Raw genomic sequence first — 24,407 nt, 5'->3', positions numbered from 1 at the left:
TTTCTTTCCAGCACTGAAAAATCTGCTGAGTTTCCTTCTTCAATAGTTCAGAAAAAAACTATACCTGTGATCTACCAAGGCAGTTGTGGGAAATCAAGACCATACTTATTTTTTAGCCATTAAATCATTTAAAATTTAATATTTCATCAGGAAAAAAAAATCACCATAAGGCACAGCACTAGTTAGACAAAGTGCGATCTAACCACGCAGTTCTCTTTCAAATTACTGTGGTCCTTAAGGGCTTTTTGTATCAAAAATGTAAAATAATAGGTTATCCTTTTTTTGTCCAATCTCAAAAAATTAAAAGGAAAGATGACGAAAAGATTCAGGAGAAAATAGGCATATTTAATTTTCATTTGTTTTAGAGCAATAAAATAAACTTCACATTTATAAAAAAGATTAGATTTTTTTAATTTTGGTATATAAATATAGCACTGAGCTATCTCAAACTGTGGTTGGCAAAGCCATAATTGGAGCAAGATTACTCTACCAACACTTAAACAGATGTCTTTTGTGCATCCTACAGCAGAAAAGGCTAGAAGCTACATAAAGAAAAACACTGAATATAAGATTCTGTAATAATGCAAATATTTTTCCTGAAATGTAACCATAATGTATAGATACCAATTATGAAGAAATTCTAGTTCACAAATAACTTTTCCCTAAGAGCCAGTAAGCCTGGGCATTATGCACACAAGTTCACAATTCTAAAAACCAAAGGCAAACTTGGTCTGTGACCTCATAAAGCTGACAATCTTTACCAATCTTGCAGAAGGGACAGGCAAGGACCAAGTATAATCAAGCAATCAAGCAGAGAAGGGAACATATGGGCTACTAAAGGACACCTAACATTTCTCTGAAGAATAATTTATATTAACCATTAAAATATACCGATCTTACATGTTTGATTCAATGACTTTTGACAATTTTATACATACCATCAACAGTAACTATCACCTGAAACCATCACCCACAAAGTTCCCACGTGCACTTTTCCAGTCTCTTCCCTCTCCTCAAAAGTTTGAATTCTTTCACCAGAGATTCATTTTGTTCTTGGATTTCACATTAAGAGATCATAAATTCCACTTTCTGTAAGTGTCTGGTTTTTTTCATTCAGCATGTTTTTGAGATTTATTCATGTGGCAGCAGTTTGTTTCCTTTTTATTGCTGAGTAGTATTCCACTTTGTGAATACAATTAATTCCCTCTCTCTCTTTTTTTTTTTTTTGGAGTGCGTACAAGCGGAGAAGAGGGGTGCAGGGACTCCCAAGGAGAGTCCATGCTGAGAGTGTAGCCCAATGTAGGGCTTGATTCCATGACCCTGGGATCATGACCTGACCCAAAACCAAGAGCTGGATACTCAACCAACTGAGCCACCCAGGCGCCCCTCCTGTCTTTTTTTAAGGACGTGTGTTTTAATTTCTTTGGATAAATATTTAGCAATTCCACGCCTAAGTTACAGAGTATTCATATATTTAAAAATACTAAACAGTTCTCCAAAGTAGCTGTACCATAATACTCCACCCATAATGCATACTCCATATTAAGCTCATTTTTCTTTTTTTAAATGGGCTCACCTGCACTGTGCTAGATACTGGAGAAACAGAATAGACCTGTTCTTACAAAGCTCTCTCGTGGAAGGCTTCTACAAGTGACATCTAATTTAAACCTGGATGGATTATTGAGCAAAAAAGGGAGGAAAGGATAGAAGCATTCTAGAAAGAAGAAAGAGCATATAAGGGCTAAAAACAAAACAAAACAAAACAAAAAAACCCACAGAAGTTATTTTCATAATACTAATAGGAAATAAAGCTAGATCAAGTTTTATGATGTGAAGATTATGCTAAAAAATGAGAAAACAACCTAGGATGAGTAAGTTTTAAAAAGATCAATTAAGTCTTAAACAGATATTTGTATTTATTAGATGCACTCATGGCATCATGTACCTTCACAGTATTTGTCATTCTTAATTGTTTCCAGTCTCTCTCTCCCCCAGACTAGATTCATGTCTTTTTGGACTCACAACCATTGTATCCACAGCACCTGGCAAATAGGCAATATTCAGAGATGTGAAAGGTTTATCAAGGATATTTGATTTAATTTTTCTTTTTTTAAATTTTCTATTGCTGCATAACAAATTACAACAAAATCACTGGCTTAAAACAACACACATTATCTCATGGTTTCACACTCAGGGGTCCAAGCTTAACCAGATCCCCTGGCGTAGGGTCTCAAGGTGAAATCAAGGCATTAAAAGGGTTGCGTTTTCATCTGGAGACTCATTTAGGGAAAGAATGAACTTCCAAGCTCACTTAGGTTGCTGGCAGAATGCATTTCCTTGAGGCTGTAGGACTGAGGGCCTTGGTTTCTTGCTGGCTGTTGGGTGGAGTCTCTTCAGATGCTACCCGCAGTTCCTTGTGCATGGACTTCTCCAACAAGGCTGCTGACTTCATAAACCAGCAAGAAGTCTGAGGTTCAAGTCCACTAGTAATACAGTCTTACACAACGTAACATAATCATGAAGCTGCATTCCCACCACCCTATACTCTGTCCACTCTTCAAACACTATCAACAGACTGTGTTGAAATAATACATTCTGTGAAAAGATTTATATAAAGTCAATTATAGCTCTGAGTTTGTTTGCAAAGTGTAGCATAAGATTTTACAAAATAGTTAACACGTATTTACCTAGTAAATGAGAAAGCACCCAGTTCTACCAACAGAATGACCAATCATGGATGCCAATAGAAGTGTAAGAGAATCAAGAAATAAAGGAAAGGAATAGACCTCCACAAAGAAAAAATAAAAACAAGTGAAAAGCAAAGCATTAGAACACCAATGATTATATCCAGGATTAAAGGTTTTCTGTTCCTTCTCCTTTATCCTGTCACTAGGCACTCTCAGGCTACAAAGTACCAGATCTACCTAAATCCCACTAGTTGAGAGACTTCATATATACTCCAAATTTAGCACTAATGGGAATAGAGAACTAAGATAAGTACAAAGCAGCTGAGGCCACCAGCTAAAGCTGACATTTCAACCTACCATTTATTATTCCTGCCATCTAGTGGTAGGATCAAAAACAAAAACAAAAACATGCCAGGCAGACATGTTAAAAAGGTACACATGGGAGAAAAAAAAACACCAGTTTGTGAGGACTACTAAGTAACCAACAGTCTAGGGGCACTCGGGTGGCTCAGTCACTTAAGCGTCTGACTCTGACTCAGGTCGTGATCTCATGGTTCATGAGCTCGAGCCCCGCATCAGGCTCTGTGCTGACAGCTCAGGGCCTGGAGCCTGCTTCAGATTCTCTGTCTCCCTCTTTCTCTGCCCCTCCCCCACTCACACTCTGTCGCTCTCTCTAAAAAATAAAAAAAAAATTTTTTTAAACAGTCTAAACCCAATCCTACCACATCTACACATAAGCACCATCCAGAGAATGTACTAAACATATAGCCAATTTTATGAATTAACCTATGGAAATTTATATGTGAGGATATATTCAAGCCTAGTAGGAGAACAGATTCATCAGTGTTTAACAGCAAAAAATGAAAATTTCAAAGAATTACCAATGATACAAAATAGTCTTTTTTTTTTTTACTTTTACTTTTAGTCGGTCAATTCTGAAGTTTGTAAAGACCCATAAACACACAGACTGACCACTATCCCAGCACCAATCACCACCACTCATATAAAAGCAGTTGCAACTGGGTCTTAAGACTACTCTCAGTAACCTCTGTGCTCTTAAAACTGACAGATGGGTCATAATGATTCAAAATTTTCCCTAAGCAGAGATCATGCTGTATCTATAGAGCTGCATTACAAATCAAAAAGGTATCAGAACTCATAAGAACAGAGCAAAACTTCTTCCAAATACATTAACTGAAAGCAAGATCCATGTTACAATCCTATCTTTTAAGTTATCTCTTAACTTCTGCCTTTACTGACAGCTATCAATCGTCCTAAGTACTCATTTGAAAAAGAAGACTGTTATGCTTTATAAAGGGCACTTAATAAACTAACTGGAAAAAGGAAAGGACAACGAAAAGCTGGGACTAAAAACTTACATCAACATAACAGGCTGGTGGGGGTAGGGGGAGGCTAGGTGGCTCAGTCAGTTAGATCCTGATTTCGGCTCAGGTCATGATCTCAGGGTTCCTAAATTCAAGCCCTGCATTGGGTCCTGCGCTGACAATGCAGAGCCTGCTTGGGATTCTCTCTCTCCCCTTCAAAAAAAAAAAAAAAAAAAGTCTGAAAAACATATTTTAATGTCATTCAAAAAAAAATCTGAAATAATTCTAGGATCACATATAAAACTGTGTATTTGATAAATTAAAACTAACCAATGATATTTTTTTTGCTCAGTTATTAAATCCAATATAGACTGAAATCTAAAAATCCTGGGTTAGGGGCACCTGGGTGGCTCAAGTCGGTTAAGTGTCTGATTGGCTCAGGTCATGATCTCACAGCTCATGAGTTCAAGCCCCACAATGGGCTCTGTGCTGACAGCTCAGAGACTGGAGCCTGTTTCAGATTCGTCTCCTCTCTCTCTGCCCCTCCCCTGTTCACACTCTGCTTCTCTCTCTCTGAAAAATAAAATTTAAAAAATTAAAAATATAATAATAAAATAAAAATAAAAATAAAAATAAAAAACCTGGGCAAAAGCCAAAGAGATGCAGACACCTGTATGTATTCTCTTCCTCTCCACACAGCACACATACATATGTGTAATACATATTTAAGTCAGACATACATTCATATATTATAGAAAAAAGATCAAATATATATGATATAAACATATATTTACATTTACTTATTAGATACCTGACTTATTGATATTCTAGAATTATTATATATCATACTATATAAACAAGATTTCCAAATAAACAATAATTCTATAAATATCTATTATATCACATATATTTAAGTCAGAATATATATTCAGTCTGTAGAAATAGGATTTTGAACTAACAAGCATTAAGTATGCATTGCATGGACCATTTTTTTAAAAAAAATCCTACAGTAATTCCTGAATTAAATATGGTAAACACTAGGTTAAATTAAACTAATAATGTATTCAAGAACATCTCAGTCTTTAACATGCTAATGTGTATTATAAATAAGTGGATGGGATATGCAGTTTTTCCAAATTTAAGTTATCAGAGGTTATTTTGTTTTGAACTACAATTCTTGGGATATGTATTCTGCAGAACACGTTTTGGCAAACACACTAACAATTTCTGTTCTCTTCTAGGTATCAAGTTCATTCCATATCACAGAGAAACCAAAAGTGATTTACCCACTTTTAATCAGAAACTTTTCAAACAGACAGTATCAGCAAACATAACTCAAGAAGGAGCTAAGAAAGAATAAACAAAACGTGAATCAGTTCTCTCCTCCCATTTGAAAGGGGCTGAAGTAGAGAGACAGGAAATACTGAACTATATGAAAACTTTAGTATCCTTTACATATCTGAAGTAATTTTAGCAATTTCTATGAAATAACAACATGTATTAAATCCTCAGAGACCAGCATGTTTGGGGTATACTCTATTTTAAAATGTGTTTATTCTGAGAATTACAAATGTTGCAAATGCATTTACTGAATTTTAAACAGACTTAAACACACCTTCCCCTCCCCCCCCCCCCCCGTTTTTTTTGTTTTGTTTCTACAAATAGTGTTTACAGTATGGTCAACCTGGTGAAATCTGGATTGCACTTTTTGCCAAATTACTGCACTTGACACCTTTACTTCACATGGTAACATTAGATCAATATTACGGTAAATATATTATACTTTACTTCTTGAGGAAGGTAACTAATTCTTCTAATGCATGACAAAGTGACAGAATCTGGGGCAGGAAAGAACAAAAATGACTAAGAGCTTTGGTCATACAACAGCTGGTATCGCTGATGGAAAATGTTCCTGAGTCAAAGTCTAGAGATGCTCTGTATTCCACTACATGTCAAAGAATCCCTCCAATAAGCAGAAGTATTATTATGACTTTCATTTCTGCCATTGACTCTTAGATCCAAGAAATATGAAGGAACATGAAAATAAGTCATGCTCCCTGAAGCATTGCTTTTATACTGGAGAGCTATACTGAAGCGTCTGTATGCAACATACAGAATTGTAATGATGGGAAACTATACTTTTACACAGAACATTCTTCCTAATCTGAGAGCTGGGAAGTGCCTACAAGTTTATTTCTGTGTATTTTATATTTGTTCAGACATGACAGAAAGTTGTCTCATTTTATTTAAAGTCTTGTGTTGTGAAATTCAGAATTGCTCTGTAGTATTTTCAGTTTTAAAGCAATCCAGCTGCATTCAATGCCTAAAATGTGCTTTTTAAAGTACAGAAGGCAAATATTTGAATATTGGTTGTGAATCTCTGAGTTCCATTATTTTGAAAAAAGTATTTTCACCATAACACTTAAGAAACTTAATTTCCATGATAAAGTTTGGAGGTGAGATCAGTCAAGAAAATCTCAAATATATGCCAATTCCTTACCACTGTCTTCTGAGAACTCCAGCATATGCTCAAAGTGGGAGAACTAATAGCGGAACTAGTCTGGCTTTCAAAAACAAGTTTTGAAATGTGTTGGCAGATAGTGACCGACTGATCCAACTGAATAATTTAGAGGGGAAAAAACTGAAGTATGGGTATGGGCAAGGCAGGTAAGACTAGAAAGAACTTGTCGACGAATGGCCAGGTCACGTAGCACTTTACCTAGAATATTATAATAGACCGTAAGTGAATAAAAAATGCTTGTAAATTTTTCCAAGCCTCAGTCTTTTGGAAGGGGAGGAGTATAATAAGTAGACTGATGGAAGCATCATGTTCCCATACATGAAATGTGTACAATTATGAAAGAGAATACAATTGTACGCATTTGCACATGCTGTTTTTATACCAAAATATCACCCGAGGCTTCTGACTTCACTGGTATTCTCTTAATATGCTAAGCAGTACTTCCTTTTCTCCATGAAATGGGGGTAATATGTATCTTATAGGATTTAAGGAGTAATAAGCCACAAAATGCATTAAAATTTGCAACAAATTTAACAGACTTAGAATCCCTCCCCTCACCAATACAAAATTTTTCTAAAAAGTTTAAAAAAAAGGTTAAAAACTTTAAGTTAAAAAAAAAATACGCCGACCAAAGACACAAACAGGTAATTTACAGAATAAGAAACAAAAATAATACACTGTGATAACAAGTCTCCAAAGATGGAACTAAATCATTCTGTCCCTACCAGTATGACTAATAGGCCTGTGTCTATTCTCAACAATAAAATATAGTGGAAGTGACAATGATCAGTAGATGCCTAACCCTTAATTGGACAAGCAGCTTTCTCATTCTTGAAATGCTCTTAGAATCCAGCTGCCATGCTGTGAGGCAGCCTAAGCAGCCACACGAAGAAGCTAAAAGCCACAGCTGAGCTCCCAATCAAGACTCCAGATGCTTCTAAGCTATACAGCATCCCAGTCCTTCTAGCCCCAGCTGACTGCAGCCTGTTGAGCCTCCAGATGACTGTAATCATCCAAGAACCACAGCTGACATCACAAAGCAGAAAACTCCCATTCCACTCACAGAATTGTGAAATAATGAAATGCTTTTTTGTCACCAAGTTTTGGAGTGGTGTATTATATTTTTATGTATAACTGAAATAAAAATTACCACAGAATACTCAGGTATATACCCTAGCAACCATCCACACATATAAACCAGAAAGTATAGTTTTTACTGTTCATAGTAACATTATTCATAAAAGCAAAAAGTTGTAAACCCAAATATTCATCAACTAGCAAATGTATAAATACAAGTCAAAGATCATATAAAGAATAATACCATTTTTAAAGCTCCAAACAAAGCAAAACTTAGCAATATATTATCTAGAGATGCAAACATATATATATATATATATTTTTTTTTTTTTTTAATATGGCAAAGGAAAAGTTAAAACTGAGATAATGGCTTCTAATTGCTAAAAGGAAAACCAGGAGGACAGCTTAGAGAAGAAATATGGATAGATGTGAAATTGGTGATGTTCTAGTTCTCTAGTTGGGTTGGGGTTTCACACAGGTACTTATCATTTTGTTCATAATTACATACATGGTATATACATTATATATTATTTGCATTTTAAATATAGTTTGACTTATAAAAATGTTACTTTTTATAATAACTTATAAGTTATAGTAAGTTATATAGTTTATAATAAGTTATAAAGTTATAATAACTTTATATTATGCTGCAATTCATATCCAACAATTGTAACAAGTACTAATGACAAACTTTTCAAAAGTCTAGAAATATTTTTACTTCAAAAGGAAAACGTTTTGCTTTAACTGCTGTTTATATTACTATAAGCCCGGTAAATTATTTTAACAACAAAAATAAAGTATGCTAAAAAAAAAAAGATCTCCCTTCTAATGAAGTGACTGACTCATTTTAACAACCATCAAAAAATTATTATAAAGTATTTTAGTTGTTTCTCAAGCTCATTTTTCTTTAGTGTATTTATTTTGAGAGAGAGAGAGAGAGGTGGGGGGAGAGAAAGAACCCAAAGCAGGCTGTGCTGTGAGCTGGGCCCGGGACGGGTTTCAATCCCATGAACCATGAGACCATGACCTAGGTGTCAGAGGCTCAACTGACGGAGCCACCCAGGCTCCCCCTTTACGGTTTTTAGATTTATTTCACCTACCACATGTTTTTTCATTATCCTGTTCCTTCTAATGCCAGAAAGCTTGGCCTATTAAAGTTTTCTTTAGATACGGCATACAGTAAAAATGATTTTAGGATTAAAATTAAAATTCTATGAAGTTTATTAAATTTTAAAAAATTAAGAACATATGCAATGTTTTAATTGTCAATATAACAGATTAAAGGCACACTGATGGATAAAGGTGTAAAAAAAAAGTACACAAAAACATCTGGTAAGATCATCACAACATCAGTTTAAGGACTCACAGGAATGTTGCTATTATATAGTATAAAGAGCTGACCAGTCATTTTGTTAGTTCAATCCAGAGTTTAAAAAAAAAAAAAGTAAAGACTTTATATTTTGGCCTCTCAAGATCTACAATATTCAATGATCCTCCTAGTAATTAGATGCAGACAAAGCTATTTCTATTATTGCAGAGACACTTTAATGGAGACAAGCAATTTATTCCATCCCTAATGAGTAATTTCACTTAGTATCCTTTAACCTCTTGTGGCAAAGTTCACATGAAATCAGTGGGAGCTATGATGGCTCTTAAAGTGTCGTGGAATTTCCATATTAATTGCCAATACAGGTATCCCCTGCCTTTCGAAAAGCTCACCCTAGGCCACTTCGCCACCTTCTTTAAGACAGGCCTACGTTAATACAACCAAAAGAATAAAAGAGAAAGGGAAAAGGGAAAACAGTGTTCTGTGTTTGTTTTGCAGCACGCCACTATGGAGGCAGCAGGAACCTGAGCAGCGGAAGTGACACCATCAAGCTCCGTCCCCAAGGTACAACACACATCATCAAGCCACCATACTCATCATCAAGCCACCATGGCTTAGAACTGCATCTTGTGAGCATCTGTTCCTTATCTCTATTTATTTTGTGTGTCCCTGTAGCCTAAGCCTCTTGCACATCAGAAAAGCATAGGGTTATTTTTTGGATCTGGGAACACTAAAAAAAATTCCATATAAATTAATGGTTCTTTGCTGTATGCATTTTCGACTTACACAAGTTTTCATAGGAATGCTCTACTTTTGGATGGGGAGATGCTATAACCACAAAGTTAAGTCAAGAGCCGAGAAACAAAATGGATCATTAATCCAAACCCACCCAAACTCATCATTTGCCTGAATTCAAGGCATATATACCCAATGATCATTTCTATTCTTACCATTCCTCCACATCAAGATACACTTCTCAAATTCACATAAAACGCCACCGTGTAAACTTTACTTCTTATTGCTGCCATGTCTTTTTTCATGTATCATCTCAAATGTTAACAGCATTAACTGGTCTGTCTTTTCTTATTCAATATTCCTTAACTAGTGAGTTAAAACTCGAGATAGAACTAAGAGTTACCTGTACTTGGAAGAAATACACTAAAATTTCCTTCCCTTAAAGTTCTTCCTAAGGTATCCAGCCAAGTCAGTCATTTCCCAATTGCTGATGGCAATCACTGATGCTCACATACTTTTTCGATAAGGATTATCAACCTTTTTTCTTTTCTTTTTTATCACCAGGAAAGAGTTTTCCTTCTTCTATAACATTAAAATGACACCTTTATTAAGGGTGAGATTATGATGTTCACTACTAAGAGGTTCACTAACAATACCAAAAGGGGGGGGCGGGGTAGTGAATTTCCACACCAGCAAGCAATTCTACAACACCAACTGGGTATCCTACAATCCACCTTAATTCTAACACTAACACAGTGTCGGATCCCACAAGGGCTCAGTTCTATAAGACTGACCCCCCTGGACCCTCAATCCCCAATTTTACACACCAATCAAAAGTCCAAGTTGTCCCCAGTGCTTCTAACCAACTGGCTACAGATCAGAAGTTCCAGTGACCCCCTCCTTAGGTTCAATTAATTTGGTAGAGTTGCTCGCAGAACTGACAAAACATTTAACTTACTAGATCATTATTTCTTATGAAGGGACAGAACTCAGGAACAACTAGATTCACAGGGCAAGATGTGTGGGAAGGAGTGCAGGGCTTCTATGCCCTCTCCAAGTACACCACCCTCCCCAAATCTCCACATAGTCACAAACCTGGAAACGCTCCAAACTCCGTCCTTTGGGGTTTGTATGAAGCCTCCATTTCGTGGGCATGATTGATTAAATTATTGGCAGCTGGTGATTCAACCTCCAGTCCTTCTCCTTTTCCCAGAGGTCAGGAGGTGGGACTGATAGTTCAACCCTCTAATCACAGGGCAAGTTCTAGGGGCAACCAGCCCCCATACTTAGATTACCTAAGGGCTTTCCAAAGTCACTGTATTAACATAACAAAAGATACTTAGAAAATTACAAGGGTTTTTAGGAGCTCTGTGCCAGAAGCAAGGACGAAGACCAAATATCTCTCTTCTGAATCACAATATCACCACACATGATTCTACTGATATCACAATCAAATCCAAGGTTTATCAAGGTATTATACAAGCGACTTCCTGTACTATCACCACCAACACATAAAATGTGGTTACCATTAAGGATAAAGGATCCATATTAATATAAACTGAACACCCACTATGTTCCTAATATAGTGTAGGATATTCTAGGATGATTGGAAATGATGTTTGTACCCTAAACAATCTTGTCTCTCTATAGGAACAGTAAGTTATTAACATTATTCATTAAAGAGGGAAATAAGCATATCACCATAACTGTATTTTACCAATTTAGGCAAAGAACAAATAGCTTAAATCTCCTTGAGTGTTTTTACATTACAGGTGTTAAAATTTTCAAAATGGCCCTAGCCTATTTAGTTAAATGAATAGTCCTGAACAAAATTTAGCCAAAGTAAGTTTGCTCTATACTGGGATCAATAAAACCTGTACCTATACCTCTCACACAAGGCAGATAAACAATATTAGATTGTTATTTCTGAAAGAAGTATGCCTGGCATGTTTCCTAACAGTTAATACATTTCAAAAAATTAGCCCTACTTCCCTGGGGATTTCAAACAAGAGGAGTACTAGGGGTGTTAAAGAAGCTTAAATCATAAGGTTGGACCATTATCCAAATACAGCCTAATTCAAAGTCATTTGTACTTCTCTCTGGCATATATTACAAGGGATTTAAGGGAGAAGTAATAAGTATGTACATACCTTCCTCATAATACTTGATTTAAATTTTAAGTTTGAATTCTGGAGAAATACTAGCTGACTAAACTGGGAGTTTCAAGAAAGGAAGTCCTAGATTTAAATTCTTCAACTAACAATGCGTTAACTATGATAACAATCCTTTATTTGTTTACAAAAGAAATCAACTTACTATCCATTCAAGTAGCATGGGTTATATACGAATGGGGAGTGGAAAAATACCACTGGATTTAATCAAAATCATTCGGACCAATAAAGAGACATGCATTAGAGAGCATTCATGTTTATGGTTTAACTTAAGAACAGCTCTCTAAAAGAAAAGCTTACAAGCTAGAATCCCATTTCCAATATCCTTAATCATTTACTAACACACAATGCCAAATTTCCACACCCCAGTAGATTTCAAGTTCCTACATAAAGAATCATGATCTTCCTTTACTATATTCTTTTTTTTTTTTATTGAAGTATAATTGACACACAATGCTGTATTAGTTTCAGGTATGCAACACAGGATTGACAATTGTATACATTACTCAATGCCTGACCTTTACTTCTCTTGGAATAAAACCTTTTATCCCCTGAAGACAGTTTCTGAAAGGACCCTACTACTATGAAACCTCTCCTATTCTTCCTGAAGACCAAGGCAGCTACTAAATCAATAAAGGAAATAAAGATATGGGAAAGAAAAATAGTGGTGGCCACGGAAGACTGGAAGAATAGAGAGAAATGTAAGCTATTCAAGATCCCAGGACATTTACACAAACAAAATCACACACAATCCAGCATCAACAATCCGCTACAAAGATACCACTATATTAAATAGTCCATTCTTAGGGTTCTCCTAAACTCTTTCAGCTCAGATCCCTTTTTAACATTCTCTTCTTTCAAGAATTAACTGCTACTCCAATCCTTATATAAATTTTAATATATATGCTTTAAAGTGAAAAATAGTTGGCAAAAGCCATAGTTTAAAAACTAGTAATTTTGCATTTATCTGATTATCATTTCTCTCTTGAAAGACAGTGATGTCTCCTCCCTCCCTCTCTCTACCTTGTAGTCTCAGTGTCTGCTGAAAGATCAAATTTCTCTGGCCAGTTAGTACTTTGTGAAAAATTGTCAAGGTTATCTGGAGACAAGGTTGATTCCAGCTCAAGAGTTCCATCTTGAGATAATTTTTTATCTCAAGGGAAGAGAAGGATGCTTTCCCTTTCCTACAGGTACTTCCTGCCGCAAAAGAGGAAGAAACCTCCTCAGGTCAGTAAGAAGACTGGTTAATCAACCTTATTACCACATATTCTCAACAATCCTCTGATCAATGAAGATGGATCTTAAATGCAGTGAACAAAAAAAAAAAAAAAAAAAAAAAAAAATGAGACACACAGTTACAAGTGCATTTATCTCAAGTTTTAAATTAGACAAACTAAATTATGTTATTTAGGAATGCACACAGAATTATACCACCTATGATGAAAACCATGGATGTAATTACTATACAAGTGAGGAGAAGGGGAGGCAAACACACACCAAGGCTTCTGAGGTGGTGGCACTGTTCTATTTCTTGATCTGGGTGATGATCATATGGCTGTTTACCTTACAATTAGTCATTACACTGTACATTAGGTTTATACACTTTTCAGAATGTGTTATATTTCACCATTAAAGAAAAAATTTTTAAAGACTAAAACCACTTTCTCACCAATAAAAGCCCTTGCAGAATATTTTTCTCATGCTTATGTAAACATTTAAGACATTTATTTGCAAAGAATATCTCAAAAACTTCAAGAGTGCTGCCTTCCCAGTAATTCCGTATTCCATTATTTTTCCTGTGGATGACACAAGACTGTTTAACAATGTACCTTGATAATGAAACCTACTTAGAGTTTATTCTACATTATAGGAGTTACTGGTGTTTGAAGAATAGGCTTGAACTGCGAAGAGAGTAGATCTTAAAAGTTCCTGTCACAAGAAAAGAAAATTTTTTTATAAGGTGACAAATGTTAAAATTTTATTATCATTTTGAAATGTGAACAAATATCAAATCATTATTCCGTACAGATGAAACTAACATAAACAGGCATGAAAATAAACATATTGGTTGTGAGTTTCCCAGTCATTCTTTTCACCAACTCCACCCCAACCATTTGGCCAGCAACAAACAACAATTTAAGCTGTGCAGACACTAGAACTTTATAAATTAATTATGAATTACTATATTTTAATTTTAAATTAGCACAGAAAACAGTATATGCTGGAATATTATCTATCCATCTATGTACGGAGAGAGAGAGACCCAATAATTTAAGCTTAAAAACCAAATTCATTTGGTTGGAGGTTGGAGAGACTGCTAGATATCACTAAAGAAAAGAACACTGTACTGTGAAGAAAAGCCTTTACTGGAGAATAGCTGATAAACCTGTAAAGCATGAAAAAAGAAATTAAAAGAAAGCCTCAAAAGAAACATTATCAATTTAGCTATCACCTCAGCATGTATACTCTACTAACAGACACATAAATTTTCTTTATGTCTTTATGAGTAGTCTTTCCCTTTATACAGGAATGAAGAAAAAAGTCAAAAAATTTTGAAACTTAAAGCATGAACACTATTAACTTATGGAAATTACAGGTAACTGAAGCACACAATTTTTCAGAACACCAAACTTCACATAAAAGCTGTTTCACAGTTGAACTTGCCAACATTTCTAATATTGTCAACTTAAAGTGAGTGGTAGGGGCGCCTGGGTAACTCAGTCAGTTTAAGCGTCAGTCTGACTCAATTTCAGCTCAGGTTCATGATCTCATGTGTGGCCCTGTGCTCACTCCCACTCCTCTGCTCTCTCTCTCTCTCCCTCTCTCCCTCTGTCTCTCCCCAGTTCCCTCTCCCTCTCAAAAAAAATAAACTTAAAAATAATAATAATTGAGGGGGCTCCTGGATGGCTTTTTCAGTTGAACGTCCAACTCTTGATTTTGGCTCAGGTCATGATCTCCTTTGTGGGTTCAAGCCCCACATCCAGCTCTGCACAGAGCCTTCTTGGGATATATTCTCTCATTCTCTCTCTCTCTCCACCCCCCCCCCCCGCCTTTTCTCTCTGCCCCTCCCCCACTCACACTCTTGCCCTCTCACTCTCCCTAAAAATAAACTTTAAAAAATAGATAAGTGGTAGAAATTTACTTCCCCTCATCTTCTGAAGTAACAATTGTCAAGTAACTTCTCAAAAAATGCCCTCTACTACAAACACAGGTGCAAAGAAAACAGAAAGGAATCTAGCTAAGCTACAACTATACCACCTTCACCCTTTGGTGTTCAGCTTCTTTGCCCTGAAAACAAGCCAAGCCAACATATCTGGAAATCCTGTAGCTAAAGAATTCTGGGATTACTCTGATCTTCCACCCCATAGCTCCCTTAACTGGAATGGGTTAATATCTCCAACCTTACTACAATGACCTTTTTACAGACAAAATAAAACTAAATGAAAACAACATTCACTTGGATTCAATCATCTGTTCTTTTCATTTAGCTATTCCCTTAAAAGCTGCATCTCTGTAAACTCCCTAGTCATTCAGGATTAAAAACCTCAAGTCATCATCAACTCTTCTCTCTTCCCTACATCAAAACAAAGTAATTGGGGGCGCCTGGGGGGGCTCAGTCAGTTAAGCATTCGACTTTTGACTTCAGCTCAGGTCATGATCTCACAGTTCATGGAGTTGAGCCCCAAGTCGGGCTCTGTGCTGACAATGCGGAGACTGCTTGGGATTCTCTCTCCCTCTCTCTCTGTCCCCCCCCCCCCCCCGCTTGTATGTGCATGCTCTCTTTCTCTCTCAAAATAAATTAAATAAATAAAATAAACTTAAAAACAAGTATAAAAACAAAGTAATTTGCTATCACCCAACTAGTGAGTAGTTAGCTAGGCATGGATTGTGCCCAGGCGTTTTGATAGGCCAATATGTTAAGACTTAAATCAGGGCAGCTGATTAAAAGACATAAATTAAACGGAGGACACTTTCATTTAAGACTGCCTTGAAGGCAGAGGATGCAGTAAAAAGGACATAGTTTTTGGAGACAAGTAGACCTGTATTATTCAATTCTTAGGGGAATGCTGAACTGAAATATCTTTTATCTACAGAAATATAAAAGATGTTACCTTATCTCCTCAGTTCTAAGATATAAAATCAAGTTGTAAGACACTATAAAAACTAAGCACCTACCACTTAGAACATATATTAAAGTTATCCTGCAACACTAAGTTCCACCAGAAGAAAAAAAATTGGTTACAGATGATATGGTCAATTTGTTTAGTGTAGCAGTCACAATTCTTTAGAAATGCGTATTTGTGAAAGTAGCATAAACTTGACCAACATAAAGGCATTCACCAACTTATTATGTACAGGATATATTCCAAGGTATGTTTAGATGCCTTACATTTGAAACCCTGAAGGTATTTTTACAAATATAATTCCAAGTAGTGGTTAGGTTTCCTGGCAGGTCTACAAATGCCAGTTTACCTACATTTACCTAAAATATGAGAGGCTCTGGCATTCGCTCCTACCTCTTCCAACCCTTACCTACACCTAACACATTAAAAAAAAAAAAAAAAAATCCTATGGTATTGACCCCTTCTATCAATTTCTAAATCCCTGGAAATTATTTGTGTCAGAAGTAGGTCAAGCAAAGAAACAGAAACCTTCCCAGAAAAGAGTGATTTAAAAACAAAAATATCCACCAGAATGAGGTAAAGCAAATAAAGGAGTGAAGACAGGGTAGGATGTTAACCATTTACATTTTTTTCCCCTTTCGACAACATTAATTTGGCCCATACATTATATTCGTAGGTCCTATGTTATTTGAAAATACGTTTCCATTTTTTCCTACTTATTGTAGGGACTGACAGAAGTCACTTTTGCAATTATACATAAATTAAGCATTATATCCAGACAAAACATGGCAAAAAAAAAAAAAAAAAAAGCATAAATAGATTCAGAGTAAGCAACAGGCTGACCAATAAGAGGCTTCTAATAACACAAAAAGAATTTAGGTGTTCTACATAAATTAAGTCTAATAAAACCAACATCAATACCCTTCTAACAACTTTAGTTTCTTCTGCGATATAAGATTTGGCAAAGTCAAATCATTTAACAGACATGCGTTGACTTACGATGTACTCTCATTAAGTTAATAACCAAACCTGAAAAGATTAAATCTGATTCTAACCTGCAGTCCAACTGAGCACAATACAGAAACAGTATTTATACTCATTATGTTCAAGTATTATAGAAAACAAATGTTCAGAAATAAGATTCTCTTCATCATGCAGATGGGGAACAAAAATAACACTCTTCATATTATAATGAAGGATGTACTATCAGCGTCTACAAGCAGGATTTAAAAGCAGCATCAGAAAAATATGTCAGCACAGCGCCTGACATGGGCTTGATCTCAGGAATTGTGAGATCATGACCTGAACTGAAATCAAGAGTCAAGATGCCTAACCATCTGAGCCACCCACATGCCCCACCAGTGTTGTCTGGTTGAGCTGGTTGAGCATCCGAGTTAGAACCCCACATCAGGCTCACTGCTATCAGCTCAGAACCTGCTTTAGATCCTGTCCCCCTCTCTCTGCCCCTCCTCAGCTCACACGCTCTCTCTCAAAAATAAATAAACTTAAAAAAAAGATATGATAAAGCAAATAAAGTAAAACACTAACTGTAGAATCTAGGTATTGAGTATGATTGTTCACTATAAAATTCTTTTAGCTTTTCTGTATGCTTAGAAATTTTTGTAAAGTAACAATTTAGCAATATACAAATCTGTTGAATAGTAGGATGCTTTATAATTTGGATTAACTGCAATATTGTCTCTAACAGCATTAAGTTTTCAAAGTAGACAAGTAAAAAATATGATTCATCACTCCAGAATATTAATCATTTTTTCATTATTTCTGAGAGCATGTGTGTACTGATAAATACGAACATATTACAATGAAAAGAACTTTTAACATTTTCTCATATCCCAAAATACTCATAACTTACAGGGAGCATAAAAATCAGAAGTAGCTTAAGAACAGACTAGTAAATTTCCTCATGTTGTTAACAGCTGGGTCAGAACCTATAATTAGTTTCTAATATTTAGTCTACAACCAATGTCTTTTAAGTTTTTTATTTTGAGAGAAGAGTGTGTGTGTGCGCGCATAGCATACGTGAGGGAGGGAGAGCGAGAGAGGGAGAATCCCAAGCAGGCTCCGCACTGTCAGCACAGAGCCTGACACCAGCTTGACCTCAGGAACTGTGAGATCATGACCTGAACTGAAATCAAGCGTCAAGAGGCCTAACCACCTGAGCCACCCAGGCGCCCCAACAGTGTTGCCTGTATGCAAACTACTCATGGCGGTAAGAGTGGTCTTACTCAAGTTAGCCCTCGAGATATGAAAACCCGTAACAGAAATTTCTAAAGACTTTGCTGCCAGATGGTAACCACTTCAGGACCTATTACATGCCTCAAGAAACCCATGATTACTACTAACTGTAAGAACCACCACAATTTACCCCAAACGGGAGCAGGTCCAATCCCACTCTCCCATGCAGCAGTTCATGACACTCCCTGAACTCCTCCCTCCGTGTTCCTGTAACTTACAACGATCTTCAGCTCAAGACCAGAAAAACTGTAATGGTTTTACAATGGACTCCAGTGACCGTCTACCTGTTCTGAAGTGCAGCTGGACTGCGCTTGCTAATGATTCCACAAAGTAACTTTTTAAGATTTGGGGATGTTTGTGTTCTAAAACTGGTTTTGTCACCCATTTTGTCTTCTTCAGAACCAAGGTCAATACCCTCTTCCTTCATCTGCAAAGTGAAGAAAAACATGGAGACCTCAAAGTATAGGAACCAGTCCCCAACTTACAAACAGCTTATGTTCTAAAGGTTTATCAATCCTTTGAAAACATGTTGGCGCTAATTAATCTACTTATACCATAGTTTCTCTGAAAAACTGAATTCCGGGTTTCAATTCTAAACTGCAGCCTTCTGCCCTGCAAGACGTCTGCTGCCCTTTTACAGCTAACTGGAGCCAAAGCTCAGAGGGGCTCAGAGAGAATTCTCTCTCTAGAGCTCCGAGGAGAACCTACTGCAACTTGGGCAGGCAGGGAAAAGGGCAAGTCTCCTTACACAGGGAGGTTTTACATCAACTCTGTGGGAAAAGCTACCACAATTTAACAAGGTAACGGTTATGGAAAAGGTACTTGGTTAATATCACGTCAAAGTATTAGTAGCTGTCACAAAAGTAAGTAGAAACTACGTTTTGCTCCAGATAAAAAAGAAGATAAAATTAGCCGCCGTTAAACTAGTTGCTCAACCAAATGTTTGGCAAGTACAGACAACATATTCTCAAACTGCTTCCTCATGTCTGATCAACTCAACTGATAAGGGGAGGAAATTACTAAAGCGAAGTGGTGAAGAGATCGTACCAAAAATGTTGCTAAGTTCTAGAAAAGTGCAGTGTACTTTAAAATTCAGTAAATATATAATATTCAACATTATATACCACCCCTCATAACTATAAGATTTATAAAATTAACTGAGTGACAAATTTAAAAAACAAGTATAACTTTGTGACAATGAGTCACCTCTGGCAGCTAACTGGAGTCTTACGCAATTTAAGAACTACTGTAAATTAGAAATAACTCACGATCAAACAGAAAAAGTAAACTTTTCACTGAAAACACTTCAGAAATGAAGCCAGTAACAGAGACATGAAAAAAAAAGGAATAGAGAAGACCAGAAAAAATTGGTTTGTTGATAGAGAACCTGAAAGAAACATTTAAATATAAAGGTTCATGTCATTGCTGTATGTTAAAATAGTAACCTGAGAGACTCCCAGGCTAGTATAACACCAGAGTGTTAGATTAAAGATCAAAGTGTTGGCACTATTAGCCGCTTCAAAGGAAAACTGCTTTAAAAATCCAATGTAATAATGACAATCTACACCCAACCCCTTTTCAAAAATTTTCAGTAAGAATGGATTATAAGAATGAAATACCTAACTACTTGAGATCTTCAAAAGAAAAGAAAAACAAAAGCAAACGAAATTTTTTTGGACTGAAACCTAATTTTCCCATTAAGTCAACCCAAATTATACTCTGACATTAAATTTATATTGGCAAATCTCTGTTCACAAGAAGGAAGGCATAGCGGCAATTCCTTTATTGTAAACACTGTTTACCACTAATGACAATTATCTAATATTATGAACAGAAGCATAGGAATACAATAAAATGTAAGTATTAAGACTATCAGTAAACAGAACACCTAAATTAAGTAGATCTTTAGAAACGAAGAGGTGTATATACCTTTAGTGAATATGAATTAAAGTTCAAATTTCATACATTTTTAGTGTTTCAGAAATGTCTCTATGCACAGAAAAATAGAAATAAAACAAATTTTCATGTGGATAAAAAAGGGTTAGGTTTCCCCAAGCATATTCTTGAAACAAGCGAAAAGACCAACTTTTAATTTTTTGCCATACTTTAAAAAAAGAAAAAAAGAGTATTATCTGTGAAGCAACCTGATTTAAGACTTTTTTCATGATTACATACTCAATTTCAGTAGTACTCTTTGGCTGACTTGATGAAGATTTCTAATCTTCCTTCAAAATAAAGAAAAACAACAAAATCATCTCATCACTCAGTCGTGAATTTTTCTGCCATCCTTAATTTCAGCCTCAAAGTTACTACTAAACAGTACTCAGCCTTTGTAAAAAGGATACTCTGTGGAAATACTATTCACGATTTCTGTTGCCCGTAATGTTTTGTCGCCATGCACTTCTGCTGTGTAATCTAAAAAGACATAACTTTCTCTTTTCACACTGTTCAGTAAAATATTAGCAGTTTTCGCCTTCCGGTTCCAATTTCATTTTTATCTAATTTGCTTAAGTGTTTCAAAGCTAAACCTAAGAATACTGTACCTAGTTTCTAAGGTTTCACAACATTTTCTTCTGATTTGAAATAAAAGTTATTTTTTAGAAAGTGTCAGAAAAAAATCAAAACCTCCAAAATGGGGTTAAAACGTTTCACGAAGACTGTCACAGTAATTAACTGTTTACCTAAACTGAGTTCTCCATGAGTGGGCTCCCGTCCTGTTCAATAGATGATGCACTACCAATCTTCCTATCCACAAAAGAACTTCAATCCGGTATTTTAACATACGGGTAATTCACTTCCCAAAATACTTATGACCCATACATTTAGTAACTCTCAACAAGATTCCCTCACTGTATTTCAAATGACAAAACAAAGATCCTAAAAGTTTAGTTAGGTCTAATTATAAAGAGGTAAGATTAACTCAAGGTTGACAAGTCGGTCAACATGTTTTAAGTTAGTTTAAAAGGCATAGGCTCGGGTAAAAAACAAAAACAAAAACAAAAACCAACTCAGGCTGGGAAAGCTGGGAAAAAAAAAAATTAAAGCAATCTTCCTACCTACTTACTTAATTCACAGACAAGTGTAGTGCCTGAATTAGCTAGTGCCCTTAACAGGGTAACTTCCTAAAACATTCAGGTCAGTCCGGATACCACGGGCAACTTTTGATTGTAACCCAAGGCTCCCCATCACCGTGGGAGTCTCTGGTCTTATTCGCAAACCCTCCGGAAGGGACCAAGAAAGGAACCAATGCCATGCTTTCGGATAGCGTGCATAACATACCGGGGGTGACGACTGGGCTCGGAGAGTCATCAGGTTCTTGCAACCCAAGATAACTGTGGCACAGCCAGGTGCGGAGTGCACTCAGGGGCCCTGAAAACGGCCACTCCTAAAAATATCTAATGCTAAATAAATAAGAGTCCCTAGCTTCCAAGATCACTTTCCGGGGTATTATTTCCTTTCCTCCAACACCCCACTCACTCTCTTTTCCCCTCCTTGTACAAGGAGAGCAAAAAGGAGGAACAGTAAAAGCGTCAAACGGCGAGGCTGAGTAGACAGGGCTCCTGCCCATCTGGACTCCCCCCCCCCCCCAACGGCAACGAGGCAACCCCGGGGCGATCCCATCCCAACTAGCAAAACCGCGCCGGCGAAAATGAGAGAACGCGACACGCCACGGGCAGGGAGGCGGGGAGTCCGCCACGAGTCGGCCGGAGGGAGACCTGCCGGCTCGCGGCGTGGCCGCTCCGGGCTGAACACCCCGAGACGGCTGCGAGGGGGGCTTCGTTCGCCCTCCCACGAGGCGTCACACTTATCCGGCCCGGGGCCAAGGTCCCACTCGGGGACCCCGACGCCCCGCCTCGGGCTGCGCGGGGGAAAACTTCGCCCACGGGCAGGGGGCGCGCCCGCGGCTCCGGGACCCGCGCTCGCCTCGGCCCGGGCGCGAGCGGGGCTCGGCGGCGGCGCGGGGCCAAGTCCGGGACGAGCCGCGGCGGGCAGAGGCGCCGGTCCCGGGTCCCCGCGGGCCGCGGGCGGGGGAGGGGCGGCGGGGCACTCACCACGGGTCGAACTCGTGAATGATGCTTTCGAAGCGAATGACCGCGAAGAGGCGCGAGCTGAAGCCGGCAAGCCAGGCCAGGAAGAGGATGGTGAAGGAGAGCAGCGACTGCCAGCCGGCCGGCTGCGACAGCCCCCCGGACAGCCCCGCGGGGGCCGGCTTCGGCGGCGCCACGCCGCCCGCCGCCTTGTGCGTGCACTGGGCCCCGGGCCCGTGGTGGCCGTGCCGGCTGTTCCCCAGGGCCATGAGGCCGCTCCACGGGGACGAGTTGAGGGACGACTTGTGCTTGCTCTCCGGGGCCGAGGGCTCCGCCATGTTGTGCCCCGGCGGCGGGTCTCGCTCCTCGCCGCCGCCGCCGCCGCCGCCTGGTGCGAGGGGTGCTGGGCGGGGACCTGGAGGAGGAGGAGGAGGACGAGGAGGAGGAGGAGGAAGAAAAAGGAGGAGGAGGGAAGAGCGCCGCGCGCTCCCGCCCTCAGCGCCGCGAGGCCGGGGGACAGGGGGTGGAGGCGGCGGCAGGGAGTCTCCGCCTCAGCAGCGGCTGCGGCCGCCGCGCTCTCAACTCGGATGGCCCTTGCGCCCCACTAGCCATCCGTATCCCCCTTGCAGCTGCGGCAGCGGCGAAAGCCGACGGGACGAGGGCGCCAGAGAAGAAGCAGCAGACGGAGGCGGCACCACAGCTCGGAGCAGCAATGACATTCCCCCTCACACCCGCCGCCCGCCCCGCGATGAAGAGCAGGAGGAGGAGCCCCCTGGAGTCCGGGCGGAGCTCAGGCTACCTCTGACTCCGCCCCCGACCCAACAGGAACTAGCCCTTCCACCTGTCACAATGCGACAGGTCCGTTAGGGGGTGGGCCCAGAACTGCGGTGCCCACCAATAGGAGCGCGAGCTGGGGCGGGGCTTAGCCCAACCGCTCTCCCCCACCCCCCTCCCTCCCCCTCCCGCCTCGCGCCCCTTCGCCCGGAGCGGCCGTGCAGCAGCGCTACGGCTTCATTGTCAGTTGAAAGACGCGGTTTCGCGCGTCGGTGTTGTCGGCAAGGAAGGGTGCTAGGCGGCTCCGCTCGTTGCATGGAGCTGAGCCGGGCCAGGGGTCGGGAGGTGATCGAGAACAGCGGAGCGGCCTCCGTCAGAAGCGGCTTAAGGGAGGCGGGCAGCGCCGCGCTGACCGACCGGGCACTCACGGGCTCGCGGCGGTCGTGACTTTTAACCCGCTTTGCGCCGAGCGCCCACCACGTGACGGAGCGCGCAGGCGCGTTCCACAAGTCCTGCGCGCGTGAATCTGGCTGGCGGGGCTCGGCCGCCCGGGGCGCCCCGCGCAGCTTGCGCGGCCTGTGAGCTTGGGCGGCTGCGGCTGCACAGCCTCGATGCGCCCCCTCAGGCTGTGCTGGGTGTTCTGCTCCCAAGGTTGGGAGCGAGGACAACTTTGCCGGCGCTGAAAACTCTTCGGCGCCAGAAAGAGACCTAGGGGGCAGGCGAAGTGCGACTTGCTCTCGCTTCTCTCACTTGTATTTTCCTAATTGCAAAAATCGTGTTTGTTCACTGGAAGTAAGAGCAAATGCAGGACTGTGTTGTTAACGGGCTGCATACGTACCACCAAACGAGTGAAACTTTTCTGTCCGCTGCTACTGAATTCTCTTTAGTAAGTAACGGACTGGAGATCCCTGTCCACGAAGTTTTGCACGTCTAGGTTGTATTTTTAGACCTTCCCCTTCTCCATGCTCCTCCCCGCCGAAAGGAAGTGCCACCAGGGAGACCTAGTTTAAGGCAAAATGCGTTTAAACATCGGTGGAGTAGTGGCGGGGCTAGAATTATTCTGATACACGCCCCGTGAAGGGCATGGGGCTCTGCTTCCGTAAATACTTGATTCGCTTTTCGTGTAAATTAATTGTCCATTTTATTTAGGTAAATAACGTGAACTCAAAAGCGTGTGTTCTCGTAATATCATAAAGGAACTCCATTATTAAGCCATTTGAAAGTTTAACACATTTAACAAATTTAAACAGATTTAGAAATTGTGTTTAAACAGTGGATCTTTTCGAAATAGGAGACAAATGAAAGAGTGTGCTTAGTTTGAGGTTGATCTTTGCAACTAATGGATCCAGCTACTCATTTAACGTGCTGATTCGCTTTTCTCT

The 24,407-nt window shown here is 39.3% G+C and overlaps 1 protein-coding gene across 1 annotated transcript in view; it reads right to left on the bottom strand.

Moving 5' to 3' along the window:
• The window catches only part of STT3B (STT3 oligosaccharyltransferase complex catalytic subunit B), a 108,277-nt gene extending 84,831 nt beyond the window's left edge, over nucleotides 1–23,446 (bottom strand). Inside the window, exon 1 of the mRNA XM_043595603.1 lies at nucleotides 22,276–23,446. Coding sequence (XP_043451538.1) covers nucleotides 22,276–22,589 — 314 coding nt within the window. The 5' untranslated portion in view covers nucleotides 22,590–23,446. The remainder of the gene's footprint in view (nucleotides 1–22,275) is intronic.
• Nucleotides 23,447–24,407: the final 961 nt, after the last annotated feature.

Source organism: Prionailurus bengalensis, chromosome C2 (genome assembly GCF_016509475.1).
Source record: "Prionailurus bengalensis isolate Pbe53 chromosome C2, Fcat_Pben_1.1_paternal_pri, whole genome shotgun sequence".
NCBI classification, from domain to species: domain Eukaryota; kingdom Metazoa; phylum Chordata; class Mammalia; order Carnivora; family Felidae; genus Prionailurus; species Prionailurus bengalensis.
Note: the sequence above shows the minus strand (reverse complement) of the source record. Positions and strands in the feature narration are given on the sequence as shown.